This window comes from Neophocaena asiaeorientalis, unplaced genomic scaffold (assembly GCF_003031525.2).
Source record: "Neophocaena asiaeorientalis asiaeorientalis breed wild unplaced genomic scaffold, Neophocaena_asiaeorientalis_V1.1 scaffold332, whole genome shotgun sequence".
NCBI lineage: Eukaryota > Metazoa > Chordata > Mammalia > Artiodactyla > Phocoenidae > Neophocaena > Neophocaena asiaeorientalis.
Genome location: NW_020173111.1, coordinates 4,951,330 through 4,972,879, shown reverse-complemented (window position 1 = coordinate 4,972,879; position 21,550 = coordinate 4,951,330). Strand labels below are relative to the sequence as shown.

At 42.9% G+C, this 21,550-nt stretch overlaps 1 protein-coding gene across 4 annotated transcripts in view; it reads left to right on the top strand.

Annotated features, from left to right (window-relative positions):
* The window catches only part of OSBPL10 (oxysterol binding protein like 10), a 279,913-nt gene that overhangs the window by 134,616 nt on the left and 123,747 nt on the right, over positions 1-21,550 (top strand). For all 4 annotated transcript variants that reach the window (XM_024743485.1, XM_024743484.1, XM_024743483.1 and 1 more), the window contains exon 4: positions 665-856. In XM_024743485.1, coding sequence (XP_024599253.1) covers positions 665-856 — 192 coding nt within the window. The remainder of the gene's footprint in view (positions 1-664; positions 857-21,550) is intronic.

Sequence of the window (21,550 nt, the reverse complement as noted above, 5' to 3'; positions counted from 1 at the left end):
AAATTCATCTCCACTAAGTTTGTGATGCCGTCCTCATCATATACTCAGTTGTTATTTGGATGATACGTTACAATAGGATGAAATACCAGCACTACACTAACAAATGGGGATTAATTGGTGGATTACTTGGTACATTCACTCCCTTATGCAGCAAACATGTATTAAGTACTTAATAAATAACAATCATGTTGTGCCAGGTCTTGGGGATACAAAGATGAGTTTGAAAGAATCAAAGTTTAGCTGGACAATGAATATAACCTCGATGTAGTGGAATAAGGGCACAGAGGGGCTGAGACAGACAGGGCTTGCTCCACACAGCACAGAGCGTTGAGCTGGCTTCGCCAGCGGGAGGGGAGGGCATTTAGGAGGAGGAGCACAGCACCCCAAGAGCCCGCGGTGTTGGGGGGTTCAGAGTAGATCTCCACGGCCATATTTTGAGGCAGGAGACATGACTGGAGGTGAGACTAGAAGCGTAGTTAATGGAGACAGTCTCTCTGGCCTGAGTGAGTGTGGGATTAGAGCATGTCGTGCTGGGCACCTCCCCAGCCCCTCATCCCTCTAAAGACGAAGGGGAAAGCCTGAGAGGTCCAACATAAATGGAAGCCAGCACTTGGTTGTGTTCTGCAGGTCGGTTGTTGAGTTTGATGCCTGTTGCTTATTCTAGACGACGCCAAGCTCCCGAAGCCGAAGTCTCACTTTGCTCCCCCATGGAACACCCAATTCTGCATCTCCCTGTAGCCAGAGACACCTCAGTGCGGGGGCCCCCGGCGTGGTCACAATCACACATCACAAGTCGCCTGCTGCCGCCCGAAGAGCCAAGAGTCAGTATTCCGGCCAGCTTCATGAAGTCAGAGAGGTACGTCTTGTTCTTCTCCTAGGTTTAGTCTTCTGTGGGAGGTGAGGGCTGTGATGTTGCTCTCCCAGCTTCTCTTCCTTTGTACCGTCTTGACTGATGGAGAGAGAGGACCAGAAGCAAACCTCCCAGACACGGCCATGACAGTCCCTCCTGGTTTAAAAAAATAATTATTTCTGGGAACTCCCTGGCTGTCCAGTTAGGCTCCACGCTTCCACTGCAGGGGGCATGGGTTGATACCTAGTCAGGGAAATAAGATCCCACGTGAAAAAAAAAAAGATAAAAAAGAATTATTTCTGTTTCTTGGGTTAAGTGAGTTTTAGGAGACCTCTGCCAGAGCTCAGAAAGCAGAGGACACCAGCCCATAGTAACACGGAAGGAGATGGAAGGGCCATTTGTTAAGGCCTCCATGCTCATAGCAGAGAAGAGAAAGAACAAAAAGACGGTAATTAGGAAGTAATTGAGGGCATTTTGAAACTCAGGAAGTGGTGGACCTAAAGCTGGTTTCCCCTTTTCTGCTTCACTTTATGAAAGGCTTACCTGCTCTCACCATCACATATATACTCCAAGGAGGTGTGGGGCAGTGAAAAGAGCACTGTCCTTGGAAGCAGAAGACTCTGTCACCTTAAAGCTTGGAACCCAAGTTTCTGCATCCATGAAATGGAAATAACACAGGCCCTACCAGCCTCTCAGGGGAGATTTGAGGATCACATATGATAGTGTACATGAAAGCCCTTCCACTGGGTATGCCTTAGGGGTTATGCTTTGTTTCTACTTTTGATTCACTGGGAGGTCATCAGTTTGGGGCTCCCAGGTCCTTAGTATTGATATCATCCTTTGCGACTGTTGCCAAGAACAGACTGTATAATATCGCTTATATGTGGAATCTAGAAAAATGGTACAGATGAACTTATTTGCAAAGCAGAAATAGAGACACAAATGTAGAGAGCAAATGTATGGATACCAAGTGGGGAAGGAGGGGTGGGATGAATTGGGAGACTGGGATTGACATACATACGCTACTATGTATAAAATAGATAACTAACAAGGACCTACTGCATAGCACAGGGAACTCTACTCAGTGCTCTGTGGTGACCTAAATGGGAAGGAAATCCAAAAGGAGGGGATATATGTATACGTATAGCTGATTCACTTTGCTATACGGCAGAAACTAACACAACATTGCAAAGCAACTATACTCCAATAAAAATTAATTAAAAATTTTAATTTAATTTAGATTAAAAAAAAGATTGTATAAAATAAATGATCTTCATCTTAGTTTTCTAACTTGTGTTGAGGCTTTTTGCCCTGCAGCTGACTTGTGTAGGCACCAGCTTGTCCTCTTAAAGAAGTAGCAGAGTCCTTACTCCGTGTCAGTCAGGAGAATGGGGCTTCCAGAATAGGGTCTTGCTATGGCTTGAATCAGCATGCATCTTGTTTCATTTTATTTTATTTTTTTTTGCGGTATGTGGGCCTCTCACTGTTGTGGCCTCTCCCGTCGCGGAGCACAGGCTCCGGACACGCAGGCTCAGCGGCCATGGCTCACGGGCCCAGCCGCTCCGTGGCATGTGGGATCTTCCCTGACCAGGGCACGAACCCGTGTCCCCTGCATCGGCAGGCGGACTCTCAACCACTGTGCCACCAGGGAAGCCCAATTGTTTTATTTTCTAAATGTCGCGAGCCAAGTAGTGCTGTGTCAGTTGGCTATCTTGTTCTAATTCTGGCCCAGGACAGAAAATCTGAAATCTTCTGACTCAGATCAGTAGATGCATATGAAAGACATTTTTGGATATAGATTTACACATGCATATACTCTTTATTGCCTGATAAGGAAAAGGTACAGAGTCGGATGCTCCCTTTGAGATAGTCACCCTGATGTGAAAAAAAAAAAAACCCAAAAACTGTTTGGCTGTGAGCTTAATTTCGCTACCTTGGATGATATATGAGCAGTGATTGTGGTGCATGTGTGTATATGGCTTTTCACTTGTCACGGTACCTTTTCAAAAAGCCATATTATGGAAAAACTTTGAATGTACACAAAGCAGAATAGAATAATGGTCCCCATCACCCAACTTAAGTAATTCCAATCCTCTGTTGTTCTTTTTTCATCTATTTTCCCCCATCCCTTTCTTTGGGGTGAGTTGAGTATTTTAAGGAAATCTTAAATATTTTATCATTGCCAGTAGATGTTTCAATATATATCCAACAGATAAGGACTTTAAAAAAAAAAGCGGGAAAACCGCAATACCATCATGTCGCTGTTATGTAAACCTCATTGCATATATTTTTTGCAAGTACTTTAGAGACTTTAACCTTAAAAAAAAAAAAGAGAAGAGTAAGTTCATGGTGTTTTGAGAATTCTTTTAATTCTAACGAATCTCTGATAGACTTACTATTCTAAGTGTTGATAGGAGGCCTGGTACATATGAAAACAAAAGGAGGAGGGGGGTGCTTGTGTTTAGTGAGCAGTGGCCCAAATAAAAGTTGGGGGATCTGGCTTAACTTTTAGTAGCATTTGATTTCATATAATGCCAAGATCTGTTCTACATCCATTTTTAAGAATTCAAGTTTTTAAAAGGATAAGAGTATGTTCTTTGGGTATGTCTGTATAAAAACGTTTAATTGTATGACGTATATAATGCAGAAGAAATCTACAGAAGAAGATCAGAATAACCCATGACCCTACCTCCCTTCACATAACCACTGTTAACCTTTCAATAAATTTACTTCTTTTTTTTTTTTTTTTTTTTTTTTTTTTTTGCGGTACGCGGGCCTCTCACTGTTGTGGCCTCTCCCGCCGCGGAGCACAGGCTCCGGACGCGCAGCCCCAGCAGCCATGGCCCACGGGCCCAGCCGCTGTCCGGCACGTGGGATCCTCCCAGACCGGGGCATGAACCCGTCTCCCCTGCACCGGCAGGCGGACTCTCAACCACCGTGCCACCAGAGAAGCCCTACTTCTTTTTTTTTTTTTTTTTTTTTTTTGCTGTACGCGGGCCTCTCACTGTTGTGGCCCCTCCTGTTGCAGAGCACAGGCTCCGTACGCGCAGGCTCAGCCCCCATGTCTCACGGGCCTAGCCGCTACGCGGCATGTGGGATCTTCCCGGACTGGGGCACGAACCCGTGTCCCCTGCATCGGCAGGCAGACTCTCAACCACTGCGCCACCAGGGAAGCCCCCCTACTTCTTTTTTATAAACTTTATTTTGTGAGATTCCAAAGAGAGAAATACTCATTTTCTTTCTTTACTTTATTATTTTTTAAAAATTGAAGTATAATTGATTTACAATGTTGCATTAGTTTCAGGTGACTTCTTTTTTTAATATATAAGTTACATATGTAGATATGTAAAAATTTTATAGTATAATCTAAACTTTGTAAATGACTTTTTGCTTTATCATATTATTTTCTCTACATTTTCCATCAATGGTGGGAAATATTGAAATTTCCCAGGGAGTTTTCATTATATGACAAATAACTAGGTAACATGCCTCCATAGCTGTTTTGGTTTGGTTGTTGTACTCCAGGGCAACAGCCAGGTATCTTCTTCAGGTGATTGCTTTTGTTTGTGATGACCTTCCTTGCTGAAAATTAATTGTAAGTGAGCTTGTCAAGATATATACAAACACTGGCAGTTGAGGGTTGCAGGGTGGTGGACATCTTGAAGAGAAGGCAGAAGTTTTGATTCTCAAATTTCATGCCCAGCTTCCCTCCTGACTGAAGAAGGGTGACTGTTCTGTGACATCTGTCCTTTTATGATATGGACCAGTCCACCATGGGAACTGAGAAAAATTCATCCTGACCAGAAAGTTCTGCAGTTTTAAAAGTCTGTTAATCTCAAAGTATAAAGGCACCTCAGCTTTTGAATGCCACTGTATTTATTTATAAAATAACTGGAAGAAAATGGAATAGGGTTTTTAACCCAGCCGTACAGGGAAGATAAACTTATGGCCACTGAAGCAAGGTAGAAAATCATTGTCCTCAAGACAGATGTGCTGGAATATCTGAAGAACAAAAGAAAAATAGCCCAGCCACAGGCAACAGAATCAATATTAAATGGAATGCCACAGCATGGGTGAAGATAGTGAGACAGTTTAAAAGATTAATTGGTTATTATCCAAAATATAAAGAATTGAGATCCCAAAGGTCAGTACCCAAAGTCATCTCTGGAAGTGGCAAGGAGAGATGAATATAGAAAATTCAAGACGCGATATCATCCTGAACAGGTGTATCCTCCTTAGCAATTCAAGAAATGAAAATCAAGACTACTTCATCTATCAGATTACCAGAAATAATTGCAGGTTACGGTGGTAAGAAATATTGGCAGTGCTGCATATTTTCTTTTTGCTACAGTCTGGTGATATATAATAAGAACTAAACATAAAACAAAGCTCTTCATTGCCATTGACCCGTAAATTCCCTGTTGGGAACTATATTCTGAGGAAATCCATGGAATTGGGGGTAGAGGAGGAAAGTTAATCTGGGTTAAGGTATTCATACTAGTAAAGTGAAAGATTCAACACAGAGCATTCTGGGAATGACTGAATAAACAGTAATACACTTAACATGCTGAATTACTATATAGCAATTCAAGATAAAAGTCTTGTAAGTATCACTTCTACTTGGACATGTGTATATAAAATAAGAAAATCAGAATAGAGAATATTGTACACACATTGGCCCATATGTCCGTATTAATAACGTCCAGAAAGTGTTTAAAGGAGGTGGTTCCAGAATTTTGGATTTTACTTGCGTTTAAAATTTAGAAATAGAATTTTCAGAGAACTTAGTGTTGCAGATTTAAAAATTTGCCTGGTACGGATGTTTTTAAAGCACAGTGACAATCTGTGGTTACCACCAAGTCATAAAAGCACATTTAATCCCCCCGCCCCCGCCAAGGCATATAATCTTAGAATAAAGGGCCATTTATTGCATTGAATAAGTTTAGTTTTATGAAAACCATACTGCATTTCCCTTGTTTTTAATTTTTTTATCTTATATTGGAAGAATGTTCATCATGGATTGATTCTGGCCTATGAATCTGTGTTTTTAACCACTGATTAACACTGATTTTTTTTTTTTTTTTGCGGTACGCGGGCCTCTCACTGTTGTGGCCTCTCCCGTTGCGGAGCACAGGCTCCGGACGCGCATGCTCAGCGGCCATGGCTCACGGGCCCAGCTGCTCCACGGCACGTGGGATCTTCCCGGACCAGGGCACGAACCTGTGTCCCCCGCATCGGCAGGTGGACTCGCAACCACTGCGCCACCAGGGAAGCCCAACACTGAATTTTTTAACTGTCTCACCCTTATGCCCCGCTGTCCACAGGGTAAAGTTTGCACTCTTCAGTGTGGCAAACAAGGCCTTCTGAAGTCTGCCCATCTCTGCCTCTCTGTCTGGCTGCCTGGCCTCAGCCCTCCTCCTCCCCACCCTGCACTTCCCGCCTCCCTCTGTTGGGAGGTACATTGTGCAATAGAACTTTCTGCCACCATGGAAATGTTCTATCACTTTGCGCCCCACTCCCCGGGGAGCCGTTGCTTACATGAGGCTAATGAGCTCTTGAAATGTGTGGGCCTGAAGTGAAATGTACTTTAATGAACACTGCATGTGAGATTTCAAAGACAGTACCCCAAAAAGGTAAAATTGGTCATGAATAATGTCTTAATACTCATGGCAGGTGGAAGTGAACATCTTTTCTATATGTTAGGTTAAATTAAGTATATTAAAATTAACTTCATCTGTTCCTTTTTATCTTTTTAAGTGTGCCTACCAGGAAATTTAAAATTACATATGTGCCTCCCATTAGTGGCACTGCAATTGTTTTATAAATAGAATCTAATATATTTTATTTTTATTTATTTATTTTAAAATATTTATTTATTTATTTGGCTGCGCTGGGTCTTAGTTGCAGCACGCGGGATCTTCATCGCTGCCTTTGGGTTCTTTAGTTGCGGCTTGCGGGATCAAGTTCCCTGACCAGGGATTGAACTCGGGCCCCCTGCATTGGGAGCGTGGAGTCTAACCACTGGACCACCAAGGAAATCCTGAATCTAATATATTAAAAAAAATCAATTTGAGCCCCTAGCTGTTTAAGCATTTGAGGATTGAAATGTGTGGTATTCACTTGTATTCTAACTTATACACTTTTAGTGGCATTATAACAGGTTTTAACGTTATTTAATGTTATTTAAATGGACACAAGTTCAATTGGTACAGGTATAGTGTCATTTTAATAAAATTCCTGTTCACTAGATGCTTTCTGAAAATATACACCCCTCATACCTGTTTATATGTGTGTGCTGTGTGTGTGTGTGTGTGTACACACCTGCATACATGAATTGAAGAGCTTAAAGTAGGAAAGTCAGAGGTTTCTTCCTTTCCTCATTTCATTGCTGTTTCCCAGGAGTGGCTACTGAGGAAATGATCTGAGTGTCTGCACACATGACAGCACATGTCTGTGCACAGAGCTGTGTGTATGTGTGGGACTATTTGTGGTCTCCAACAGGTTTTAACTATTTTCTTCCTGAGATTAGAGTTAAGAAAATTCTCTAAAGAGAGTCCCTACTAAAATTTTTCTCTAAGTCCAAATATGGTAACAGGCATGGGCATAATAAATATTTCAGCAACACAATAAGCTTTGTAGAGCCCGGGTTCTTCTGGCTTTGACCAAATAATTTTTTGTAGCTGTGACATTTGAGACTTAAATACACTTAATTCAGTAGGGAGACTTTGGACTCTGTAGCTTGATGACCGAAAAGGTCATGTTATTGCATTGTAATAGGTGTGGGTGAAGCATAAATGTAGATTTAATTAAGCGTTCAATGATCATTTATTGACAAATAGAAATTATCCTTCTGTTAAACTTTTTAAAATTGTTAAATAGCCTGCTTCCAGCCACATCACATCACGTACCTTTTTATTTTTTGGCCGTGCTGTGCGGTATGCGGGATCTTAGTTCCCCGACCAGGGATTGAACCCGTACCCCGTGCATTGGAAGCGCGGAGTCTTAACCACTGGACCACCAGGAAAGTCCCCAGGCCACATACCCATTTGAAGAGAGGGCTGTGTGCTGCCCTGGTGTATAATGGGTAGATAAACTGTATTGTGGCCATGTCCTTTAATATGGTTTTAAATAAACCTTTCACAGAGTATAATGTGTGGAGGAGAGTGGGTTTATGTGGTTCCAGCTGTGTGAATTTATATGTATGTTTCTTCACTTAATGCACTGTCATGTTTACTTAATGCACATATAAGGAGACATGCTTTAAGGAGGTGCCATCTTTTTTTTTTTTTTTTTTCCGGTACGCGGGCCTCTCCCATTAAGGAGCGGGCGCGCAGGCTCGGCGGCCATGGCTCACGGGCCCAGCCTCTCCGCGGCACGTGGGATCCTCCCGGAACGGGGCACGAACCCGCGTCCCCTGCATCGGCAGGCGGACTCTCAACCACTGCGCCACCAGGGAAGCGCGCGGTGCCATCTTTATAAATGATACTGATTCAGTATTCTCCCTTCAGGACCATTTGGTTTGATTCTGGTACACGCGGCTGTAGTGAATGCCTGGTTAGAAACCTTGATTCATGTATACAGCCTTAGCTATGGAAGCAGTAGCTGTCAGTACCCTAACGAATTTTATTAGCGGATCAGTGTTAAGGTAGTGGTCAGTACCGGCAGCACTGAATACAGCCCATCCTATCACCAGGGAAACTGCATTTAGGGTATAAAGTGCATTTATCCTTTGTGTAAACAGAATGATTATTTTTAAAATGTCCCAAATTAATTCTCCTGTGTACTTTTTGGATAAATGATGACCAGTAACCCTCAAGTACATTGGAGTGGCGATTTGCAATCTCTCAAAATATGTCAGCCCCAGACTTCAGTTTTCAAGTTTCAAAATTCAGTTTTCCAAATGTTTTTGAAGCAGTAGAGTATTATTTTCAAATAAAAATATTATAGATCCCTACTATATAAAAACAGTGCCTTATTAGTGCAGATTTACTTTAGAAGGTGGAATGGGCATTTACGGATTGTGATTCCAGGTTGACTTGGAATAGTATTTATGACCACCATTGTGATCTCTTAGTTTCTGTATCCATGCAATTTGAAACAAACATTTGGTGGTGCATGGAACCTCTTGGAGATCCTCTGAGAACCCAGTTTGAGAGTCACTGGATTTTGGCATTAGCAGTATTTCAGGTGAATAACAACAATAGCAAAGTAGTGAGGTCATGTCCCCTGTCAACCTCCAACTTACCGTCTCTCAAACTGCTGCCCTGGGGGAAGGAAGCTCTGCCTGCTTAGGGCACCGCTGGGGGCATGCGGAAGGTGGGAGAGGCTGAGGGTGGAATTAACCACCAAAGGACTAACTAACTGCCTGGTCTCCCGGAAAGCTGGGGTTGCTCACAGCTTTCTGTTCCTCACCTTGGTTGAATGATAGGTTCTGGCCTTGCTGGTTATAATTCTAATCCTTCTTTTCCCACTTTTATCCCAACTCTTCCCAGAATTCCTTTCTTACCCTCAGTTGCTTCTCTTGCTAGGCTTGTTTTTCTTTCATTATTCTGTTACATTTGGAAATGAGGCGTTTATTTGTTTAAGGTCTGAGCCCTTTTGTCCATCAAGAGGATTTTTTTTTTAAACCTCTTTATTTCTCAACCCTTAGCACAGTACCTGGCACGTAGTAGGTTCTCAATAAAAATTGGAGTAAATGAGTGATTTTTCATGAAGGGAATCATAGCCATTGGGAAACACTTCTCTGCAGATTTAGCTAAAAGCTTTTGGTGAGGAAGGGGTTTCTTGCCCTGTAGCATATTTTTAGCAGTGGGGTTCTTGGGCCCAGCTGTATTATGTATTTACAGTGGGCCGCCTTCCACTCTGCCCCAGACATGCTTAGGTCTTTCTTTTCTTAGTTCCTGGTACACTTTATATCTACCTATGTTTTTAGCAAATATGTCTTTACGTTATAATTATCTTTAAAAATATCCCTACTAGTGTGTAAACTTCTTCCCCAAAGGCATGGATTCATTAATAACAATAGCGACTGTTACATGAACAATAATATTTCATACTTGTTGGGGTCTTACTGTGGCCCGTGTACCGTGCTCAGCTTTACTTGTGTGATCCTCAGGTCAGCCCTGCAAGGTAGATATTATTATTGTTGTCTGTTTTACAGATGGGAAACTGAGGCATAGAGAGGTTAAGGCAAAGAGAGGCATATCAGCCAGGGTTCCACCAGAAAAACATATCCAGCGGAAGATGTATGTGAAGAGATGTATTGCAAGGACTTGGCTTATGTGCGGTTGTGGGGCCTGCCTCTCAGCTATGCTGGGAGTTGTGCAAACGATCAGATTCCTGATGCATCGTCAGTCTATACAGGAGATACTAGGATTCATGCCTGGGAGTGCAGTGATTTCTCTGGGCAACCCCTACCCCTGTCACTAGTGATTAAAAAAAGGGGGGGGAGCGGTTTGAGTGGTTAATGATGACCAGCCTATTGAGTTTTGTGCCATGTGACTCTACCATCCTGAACAAAGCTGTCAGACCAGCTGTCGCTGCCTTGTCCTCTAGCCCGGCCTTTGGACTCGAGGTGCTCTTAAGTGGGAACTCTATAATGAGATTAGCTGCCCCTTTAGAGTGTGAATGGGAAGCACACAGATGCCAGGTGCTGGAGAAGAAGCAGTTAGTGGAGAAATGAACTGCTGTCAGCAGGGTGTAAGCAGCTAAGTCACGAACTGGTGGATCCCAGAGGTTACCATTGTGTTAGTCAGCATGCTTCAGGGAAACAGAACCAATAGGGTTGGGAGTGGGGCAAGGGAGATGGTTTATTTAAAGGAATTGGTTCGTGTGAGTGTGGAGGCTGGCACATCCAATAGGTAGGCTGCAGGGTGGTCAGGCAGGCTGGAGACCCAGGGAAGAGCCAGGGCCACGGTTCACGTCTGAAGGCTGTCTACCAGCAGAATTTCCTCGTGCTTGGAGGAGGTCAGTCTTTTGTTCTATACAGGCCGTTGGCTGATTGGATGAGACCCACCCACAATACAGAGGGCAGTCTTCTCTGCTCAGAGTCTACCAACTTAAATGTTAATCTCATCCAAGGGCAACCTCACAGAAACATCCAGAATAATATTTGTCCAAATACCTGGGCACCATGGCCCAGCTGAGTTGACACATAAAATTAACCATCACAGGCACCCCTTTAGCCTTCCTGTATGTGTCTGCCCTGAGGTCTTGTTTCTGGAAAGCTCACAGGGCTTGACTGTCTTCAGTCAAACCAGGCTCGGGTCCAGCGCTGGCCTCTGATGTGGGCTTGGAATGATGTGTGCAGCCCTGGCTCTTGTCCAGGGACTGGATAATCTAGGTGGTTGTTTAAACTAACATGAAAATTATTTGGTGCTACAGTGGTTAATGGCAGTAGGAATTCACTGGAAAGTGAGGCCAGTGTGAGCTGGCCATCCCTCCACATGGACCCGTACACTTTGGGCTCCACAAGTCCTGGAAAAATCAGACCCCTGGATTATTAGACTATTGCTGAGAAAAATGATATATATGGTGAGGGAACCTGTTTGCCTCTCTCTGGCTCACAGAAAATTCATGGTTCAGACACCTTTGAAGCGTTACACTCAGAAGGAAGCTAAGTGGCAGATTATTTTACGTCACTTTTCTGTGACAGAAAAGACTAATGCATGTTTTTACCCTAGGTGGCAATTTAATACAAGGAACCTTCCTATCAGTGGCCAAGAGATAATAACGTATTTTGGATGTTGATAAGGAGGGAAGTTAAACAAGTTTGTCCTTTGGCACTCAAGCCACCCTTGGAACTTGTGTCTTACGATCTGATTCTTGGTGATTTTTGCAGAGGATGTTGTTTTGTTCCTAGTGGCTCATAGTAGCATTTCAGGATAAGACAGGGATCCTTCCTCATTTAAAACCCAGTCATCTTGTTCTGTTTTCAGCAGAGGCAGTATTCCTCTCTCCCACTCACACTGGATGCTTGGGCACAACAGACTTGCAGGTGAATTACAGCATTCCCTTAACTACCCACCTTCCTTAGCCACCTCTTTGCCCCCCTGCTGGGACCGTGATCATTTTCCATTGCTTTGATCTGAGTTTTCTCTAGTTCATTTTTAAGGTGTAGCATCTTTTGCTTCTATTATACTTTTGTGTTAGAGATTGAGCAGCATAAACAGTCCTGATTGAAAAATCAAAGCCCGATTGGACTTTGATTCCTTTTTCTACCAGGGCAAGCAGTTTGCAAATGGCTGTGAACAGGTCACAGTCAGGGAGTAGAAAAAAACTTCTGAAGTTTTCTAAAAGCGATAGAAGACAATTCACAAGTGTCTTTAAAGAGGATACAAAGGAAACCAGTAGAGAAGCAGTTGATTTCCAGTGAAAAATCAAAGGATATTACATGGTGCCACAGAATTCCTATTTCCTATTAACCTTAATCTATTACTGTATTTCTTGACTTCTTTTTTTTAAAATAAGAACTGTGTCATTAATGGGTATCACTATTTTATATAAAGTTCTGTTTTTGTACGAAAAAGCATGTTCATGTCTGGAAATGTGTACTAGATGCTTGGAGTCTCTGCTAACCAGGCTTAAGGCATATGTGTGCCTATGAAGCTTATAGGACTGTAGTTTTCTGCAAACATACTTGATCACCCACCCTTGTCAAAAAAATGTATGCCTCCCATTAGATATGTATTTATTTACAAAGTATTACATCTAAAACTGATTTGATATTTTATGAACATTAATCAAATATATAGAAACAGAAAGAAATAGATTAAAAAACCAATAAACAGCCCTGATTATCTATTGCTGTATCACAAAGCAGCCTCTAACCTGGCAGCGTGAAACTACAACAATCCTCACTTTTGTTCAGGAATCGGCCATGTGGGCAGGTGTATTAGTATGACGTGGCCTCACACTGAGGGTGTCTGGGGTCCTTGGGGAATCCTCCGTCTGGGGCAGGCCGGGCTCCTCCCTGTCTTTGCATCCAAACAGGCCCTCCAGTTCGGTGGCTTCTGCCTTCTTAGGTGGCAGCTCAGGACTCAGGGCAAGTGTCCTGGGAACAGGAAGTGAACGTTGCTGGTTTCTTGAAACCTGGACCTTAAATTGGCACTTTGTCACTCATATTTTAGGGCTCACAGAACACAGATTTAGGGGGAGGGGACAGAGACCCTGCCCCCTTGATGGGAGCAATAGCTAAAACCATTTTTCGTCTACCAAATAAGCCATTTATGTGTTTTATGTATATTACTGTAACCGAAATAGCCACATATCTGTTTCTTGCTCCTTTGCTTCCAGAATTTAGATCCTGTATTAGTTTCCCAGGGATGCTACAACCAAGTACCCCAAACTGGGTGACTTAAAACACATACATTTATTGTCTCACAAACTGGAGACTGGAAGTCTGAAATCATGGTGTCTGCAAGGTTGGCTCCTTCTGGAGCCTCTGAGGGAGGCTGTAATTCCGTGCCGGTCTCCCGGCTTTGGTGGTTGCCAGCAAACCTTGGCTTGTAGGTGCATCCTTCCACTTTCTGGCTCCTTCATCCTGTGGCCTTCTCCCCACGTCTCTACCTCTTTCCCCCTCTTATGAGGCTACTAGTTATTGAATTTATGGTGCACCCTAGTCCAGCATGACCTCATCTTAACTAATTACAGTTGCAAAGACCCTATCTCCAAATAAGGTCACATTCTGAGGTTCCAGTGGACTTGAATTTTGAGGAGCACCATTGAACTCAGTACAGAAGACCCCCGTGAAGTTAAGCTCTTTTATGTCACAACACTTGAAGACTATTCTTCCATTTGTCACTGTGTGATAGTGATTTAGTACAAAGAGTTGTCCATATGGGCTTTAAGCTCTTGGATTTGGTTTTCAACATGGCAGGCCTGGCTTGGAACCACAGTTCTCTTGACCTCACAGATGGGCTGCCTGGGATAGGTCTGGGCCAGGTGGAGTTTGTCAGGCCCCGGGCAAAAGTTGCCTTGCCCCTGGGGTTCTTGCCTGTGCCATGAAGTGAGGGGAGGCTTTGAGGGTAGGATGGCTGATGGGACCAGGCTCTGTTGGAGATTCCGGCTCCGGCTTATTGAAGCCTTGGACAGTGGCAAGGCCCAGCATGTGTGCTCAGGGCGTTCCTCCTTTGTCCTGATTCTTCATGCGGACAGTGGGGTTCAGTACGTACATGCATCCCTACTGCAGGGAGCTCACGCCTATCAGATGCTAATGTGTGTCTTCTGCATCCTGGCACTGTCAGATGGGTTTCATTCCCACTGTACAGATGAGGACACGAGGCCTCGAGGGCCCAGCCGTGTGCTCAGCTCCTTCGGAGAAGCAGCTGTGCCAGAATTGGAGCCCACGGAAACCTCATCCTGGAGCCCTCCCGCAGCCAGGCGCAGATGACTCCTTGGCGCCGCCCACAGCCTTGGAATCATGCCTGTGTTTCTACTTAGCGACAGGGCAGGTATAGCGCTCACAGCACCTAGACAGCTTGGCTCAGATACCTTCTTTTACGTGTCATTCCCAGCTTACAGTTGGTGCTAAAGGCAACGACAGGAAGTTTGAATATTTGTAGCTTTGAGGTATATTAACACTTTGTCCCACATGTCATTTCATAGAGAAAAAAACTGCCTGTGTAGGTGATAAGTAAGTGGTATAGGCTGTGGGGCTGGTGGACAGCTTTGTGAGGGCGTGGGTCTCTGTTCTGGGCCCGTGAGCTGCTCTGTGACCCTTGGGTGGGTTATCTGACCTTTGCCCCCACCTGTGAAATGAACGCACCAGGCTGGGTCGCCAGCTCAAAGATGCTTTGGTCGCTTATAAATCAGAACTCGATGTCACAGTGAAAAGGACATGATAGGATTTCTTTCTGAAGGTTGTTCGTCTCTCTATTTTACTTTCATTCTTTGATGATTACTCTCCCCAGTGCAAGAATATAGTCTTAAAATAGGTCTGTGAAGAAACATTTCTGTATTTTCATTTACAGAGAAATTCCTTATATAATATATTCTTTATTCCTTGTATTGGAGAGATCCAATGTAAAACATATGTGATTTACACAGGTTGTCCACAAGGGATGAAATAAGAATCCTGAAAGTAAACAAAAACTTCTGCCCTATATTTAGGGAGAAAAAAAAAGAAATTACATCATTTTAGTACAAATTTTTATCTCCAACATAAATATAATTGTCCTTCTGACATGCTATTGGGTAAATGTTTTGTTTTTTTTTTTTTGCCTGTTGTATAAACTGTTCCAAACATACCTCAGAATAAACATCTATCAGCTTAACGCTCAGGAGATGAGAAGGTAAGATGAAGATTTCTCACTGGCAGAGAAATTATCACAGGAAGCCATGTTATTTAGAATTTGCTAACATTGGGGCACGTAAATCACAGCAATAATACTTCATAATTACACAGCACCTTTCATTTGAGATTCCAGAGAGAATTTACAGACCAAGTTGGGAGCTCTGACAGTCGTATTAAACTTTGTGCTTGGAAGGAACTGATAGATATAATTCAAGAACCAGGATCTAGATACCAGGGAAGGTGCTCTCCAGCCCTGCCAATGGGGAGGTGAGCTAGGTACTGAGTTGTCTTGGTTATAATAATCTTGCCACTTGAGATTGGCAGTTATCTACTTTTGTTCAGAGGTAACTTCCATGTTAACTCTATTTTGTTAAACAGATTAGAGTTTTGAATTGCTAGTAAGTACACAGGAGATCAGAAGGGACCTGTGTGTCTGTGGAGATGGGTGTTGGCCATCCATTGACAAAGGGCTTTCTTTCTTTTTTTTTCTTAAATTAAAGTATAGTTGATTTACAACATTGTGTTAACTTCTGCTGTACAGCAAAGTGATTCAGTTATACATATATATATATATATATATATATATATATATATACATTCTTTTTGATATTCTTTTCTATTATGGTTTATCACAGGGTATTGAATATAGCTCCCTGTGCTATACAGGAGGACCTTGTTGTTTCTCCATTCTATATACTAAAAGCTTACATCTGCTAACCCCAGCCTCCCACTCCATCCCTCCCCCAACTCCCTCCCCCTTGGCAATCACAAGTTTGTTCTCTATGTCTGTGAGTCTGTTTCTGTTTCATAGATAGGTTCATGTTTTAGATTCCACATATAAGTGATATCATATGGTATTTGTCTTTTCTCTTTCTGACTTACTTCACTTAGTATGATCATCTCTAGGTCCGTCCATGTTGCTGCAAATGGCATCATTTCATTCTTTTTTTATGGCTGTGTAGCATTCCATTGTACCACATCTTCTTTATCCATTCATCTGTTGATGGACATTTACGTTGTTTCCATGTCTTGGCTATTGTGAATAGTGCTGCTAGGAATATAGGGGTGCGTGTATCTTTTCGAAAAGATAGAGTTTTGCCCGGATATATGCCCAGGAGTGGGATTGCTGGGTCATATGGCAACTCTATTATCAGTTTTCTGAGGAACTTCCATGCTGTTTTCCACAGTTGCTGTACCCATTACATTCCCACCAACAGTGCAGGAGGGTTCAACAAAGGGCTTCCTGCCTCCCCTTTCCCAGCCTGCTGCCCTGACCAAAGGCAGCCGCCGCCATTAGCCTCTTGTGTGCTCTATACATGTGTCAGCATGTATGTTATATGTACCTGTACATATATGTATAAAATATTCTTATTTTTAAAACAATAGTCTTGTTTTAAAAAACACCAACTGTAGTGTATTATACACATTGGTATGTACTTGTTATATTCTGTTATGAACTTTGCTTCTTTCTCTTGGAAATGGCTCCTTGTTGATCACATGAGAATTCTTTCTCTGTTTCATATCAACAGAGTGCTCTTCTGTACAGATAAACCGTGGTACGCTTCAAGACTCCTCTCTTTCAGAACTGCTACAGGCCAAAATTCCATGTGTGATCTTTTGGGCTGAGCACAGGCAATTACGAGGGCTTTACCTGGCAGACCTCATAAGGAAAGCTGCCCTCCTGGAACCAGACTGGATGTGGGAACTGGAGGGAGTTACAGTCCCGTGCTCTTCTGCGCGTCTGCATTGCTAGCCCTGGTGCCTCTCTCCGAGGCCTCGTTATCCAAGGGCCCTGGCCAAGACCCTTCCCCGGCACCTCTGCTGACATCTCCTTGTGAGAGGAGGGGGCTCAAAGACACTTTTCTCCACTCTCAGTCCTCAGTACTTTCCCCTTTGTAGCCCTCTCTCCTCTCCCTGGTCAGTGAGAGGATCGCCTCCCTGCCACGCCCACCCATAGATCTGACCCTCCCTCACCTTCTGCTGTTTCATAGGGGAAAATGACACCTTTTCCCTGTCCTCCCTCTTGCTTACACAGTAGTCCTTCTGTATCAGCAGGAGATTGGGTCCAGGACCTGCTGCAGATACCAAAATCTGTGGATGCTTGCGGCCCTTGGTTGGCCCTCGGTATTCGCGGGTTCTGCATCCGTGGCTTCACCCAACCACGCGTGGAGTACTATTTACGATCTGCTGTTGGTTGAATCTGCAGATGGGGAGGCAGTACCATCACAGTAAGTAAATAAAGGCTTAATTGTTACTTTCAGTTTGGCTTCTTGTCCTAATTGACGTCCTCCTCACCAGGCAACTCAAGCTCTTGACACTTTTAAGGAACAATTTACAGTATTTCTAATTTTTTACTGTTATAAACAACACTGTAAGGCAGCGGTCCCCAACCTTTTTGGCACCAGGGACCAGTTTCGTGGAGGACAATTTTTCCATGGACTGGGGCGGGGAGGAATGGTTTCAGGATGATTCAAGCGCATTACATTTACTGTGTACTTTATTTCTATTATTATTACATTGTAATATATAATGAAATAATTATACAACTCACCATAATGCAGAATCAGTGGGAGCCCTGAGCTTGTTCTCACTTGCCACTCACTGATAGGGTTTTGATATGAGTTTGCAAGCAATTGATTTATTATGGTCTCTGTGCAGTCAAACCTCTCTGCTAATGATAATCTGTATCTGCAGCCGCTCCCCAGCGCTAGCATCACCGCCTCAGCTCCACCTCAGGTCGTCAGGCATTTTGTAGCCCTCTCTCCTCTCCCTGGTCAGTGAGAGGATCGCCTCCCTGCCACGCCCACCCATAGATCTGACCCTCCCTCACCTTCTGCTGTTTCATAGGGGAAAATGACACCTTTTCCCTGTCCTCCCTCTTGCTTACACAGTAGTCCTTCTGTATCAGCAGGAGATTGGGTCCAGGACCTGCTGCAGATACCAAAATCTGTGGATGCTTGCGGCCCTTGGTTGGCCCTCGGTATTCGCGGGTTCTGCATCCGTGGCTTCACCCAACCACGCGTGGAGTACTATTTACGATCTGCTGTTGGTTGAATCTGCAGATGGGGAGGCAGTACCATCACAGTAAGTAAATAAAGGCTTAATTGTTACTTTCAGTTTGGCTTCTTGTCCTAATTGACGTCCTCCTCACCAGGCAACTCAAGCTCTTGACACTTTTAAGGAACAATTTACAGTATTTCTAATTTTTTACTGTTATAAACAACACTGTAAGGCAGCGGTCCCCAACCTTTTTGGCACCAGGGACCAGTTTCGTGGAGGACAATTTTTCCATGGACTGGGGCGGGGAGGAATGGTTTCAGGATGATTCAAGCGCATTACATTTACTGTGTACTTTATTTCTATTATTATTACATTGTAATATATAATGAAATAATTATACAACTCACCATAATGCAGAATCAGTGGGAGCCCTGAGCTTGTTCTCACTTGCCACTCACTGATAGGGTTTTGATATGAGTTTGCAAGCAATTGATTTATTATGGTCTCTGTGCAGTCAAACCTCTCTGCTAATGATAATCTGTATCTGCAGCCGCTCCCCAGCGCTAGCATCACCGCCTCAGCTCCACCTCAGGTCGTCAGGCATTAGATTCTCATAAGGAGCACGCAACCTAGATCCCTCGCGTGCACAGTTCACAGTAGGTTTCGTGCTCCTATGAGAATCTGATGCCGCCACTGATCTGACAGGAGGCGGAGCTCGGGTGGTAATGCGAGTGATGGGGAACAGCTGTAAATACAGATGAAGCTTCACTTGCTTGCCCGCCATTCACCTCCTGCTGTGTGGCCCGGTTCCTAACAGGCCATGGACTGCTACCAGTCCGTGGCCCGGGGGTTGGGGACCCCTGCTATAGGGAATATCTGTGCCTGTGTGCTGTTTAATAAAAGGAAGGATTGTGGATGGAGAATTGCTTGATGGAACCATTTATACAACCCCCAGTGATGTTAGGGAGAGGAAGTTTCTCTACACCTTTGTGGACTCCCTGGGTTTTCAAACCTTTTGCATTTGCCATTTGGCTAGAAGGAAAACGGTATCTCAGAATTTTAATGTTATTTTAAGTGAGGCTGAGTATCATTTCATATTTATAAGAGTGGTTCATGTTTTTTGCCCATTTTTGTTTAGTAGGTATTCCTTATTTTGTTGATTTCTAAGAGTTTTTTATATATTAAGGAGATTCACCTTTCCTAATTTGTCAGTTGTCCTTTATTTAGGGTGTTTTATTCTGTGTTGAAAGTTTTTATTTTTATGTGGTCAAGTCACCAATCTTTAAGGATTTGGAGTTCTGTATCATACATAATTAGAAAAGTTGTTTTCCACTCCAGTATTATTTAAAAAGCACCCTTATTTTAAAAAATGTTTTAGTTTCATTTTTTAAACAGCATTATTGAAATATATTCCATACCATAAAATTCACTCATTTTAAGTTTTTTTTTGTCTTTTTTAACAGCTTTATTGAGATATAATTCATATACTATATAATTTGCCAATTTAAGGTATAAAAATCAGTGACTTTTAGTATATTCACAGATACGTGTAACCATCACCATAGTCATAGTCACATGGTCCTCGGCATGTGGGATATTCCCAGACCGGGGCTTGAACCCTTGTCCCCTGCATTGGCAGGCAGATTTTTAACCACTGCGCCACCAGGGAAGTCCCGCACATTTTGTTTTTACATTCATCAGCTGATGGACATTTGGGTTGTTTCCATATTTTGGCTATTATTAATAATGCTACTGTAAACATTTATGTACAAGTTTTTGTGTGGGCATATGTTTTCATTTCTCTTGGGTATATACCTAGGAGTAGAATTGTTGGGTCATGTGGTAATGACTCATTTGAAGTTTACAGTTCAATGAGGTTTAGCGAATCTTTATAGTTGTGCAGTATGGCCACCGTCCAGCTTTAGAACACTTCCATTGCTGTTTTATTTTTATGTTTTAAATATATCAAAAATTTGTTCTGTTTTTGTATTTGAATTTTTGTTTGATATGGAATTTATTTGGTGCACAGAGTGAGAACGACATCCATCTGCATTTTTTTCTTGGTGCCTATTTATTTTTCCAACACCGTTTATGGAATAGGCCATAATTTTTCTACTGATATGGCAGTGCCACCTAAACTGCATACTAAGTTAAGTGTTTGGGTCTGTCTCTGTTCTTTCTTTTCTTTCTTGTTCATTTGTCAGCCTGTTAATGTGCCAGGACTATAATATTTTATGTACTGCCACTTTAGAATATGCTTTAGTATCTGATGAGGCCAGCACACCTTAGCCACATTTTATTTCAGCCATTCCTGGATGATTGTTTCCATAAGAACTTTAGAAACAGCTTGTTTAATTTTTAAAAACCCCACGGCCGCCATCACCTTATGGGCTTTTTTATTAGGCTTGCATTAAAGTTACACATTCCTTGAGATTTGACATCTGAATGATATCCTTTTCAAGAATCAGGACATAGTTATCCATCTTTCACCTCACTTCAGCATTCTTTTGTGTCCCTCAGGAGAATTAAAGTAACATTTTTTTGGCCTCTTGGCTTGTGGGATCTCAGTTCCCCAACCAGGGATCGAGCCCCGGCCCTCGGCAGTGAAAGGGCGGAGTCCTAACCACTGGACTGCCAGGGAGTTCCCCCTACGTGGTTCTTTTAATTGCTGAGTATCTTGTCCCTTTTATTGCTACTGCAAATGGGCTTTTTTCATTTATATTTTATAACTGATTGGGCAACTTGATTCGGTGGCTTGTAAGTAAGGAGGCTGTTGTTTTCTGTGGGTTGAATTTATTCCCGGAAATCTAAATACCTTGTGTCATTTTGTTTGTTGTAGTTTCTCTGTTGATCTTCTCTGGTTTTGCAGGTGTACAGTCTTATCTGTTATAAATAGTGATCATTCATCTCCTTCTTGATTTAAAAATATTTTTTTAATTAATTAAATTTATTTTTGTGTTGTCTGTGTTGGGTCTTTGTTGCTGTGTGCGGGCTTTCTCTAGTTGCGGCAAGCGGGGGCAACTCTTTGTTGTGGTGCGCAGGCTTCTCGTTGCGGTGGCTTCTCTTGTTGCGGAGTGCGGGATTCTAGGCGCGCGGGCTTCAGTAGTTGTGGCATGCAGGCTCAGTAGCTGTGGCTTGTGGGCTGTAGAACGCAGGCTCAGTAGTTGTGGCGCATGGGCTTAGTTGCTCCGTGGCCTGTGGGATCTTCCCGGGCTAGGGCTTGAACCTGTGTCCCCTGCATTGGCAGACGGATTCTTAACCACTGTGCCACCAGGGATAATTGTGTTGGCTAGTGTATCCAGACAAATTTTTTTTTAAATTGTGGTATAGTTGATTTATATTATCGTGTTAGTTTCAGGTATACAGCATGGTGATTCAGATATATATATATATATACATATATATAT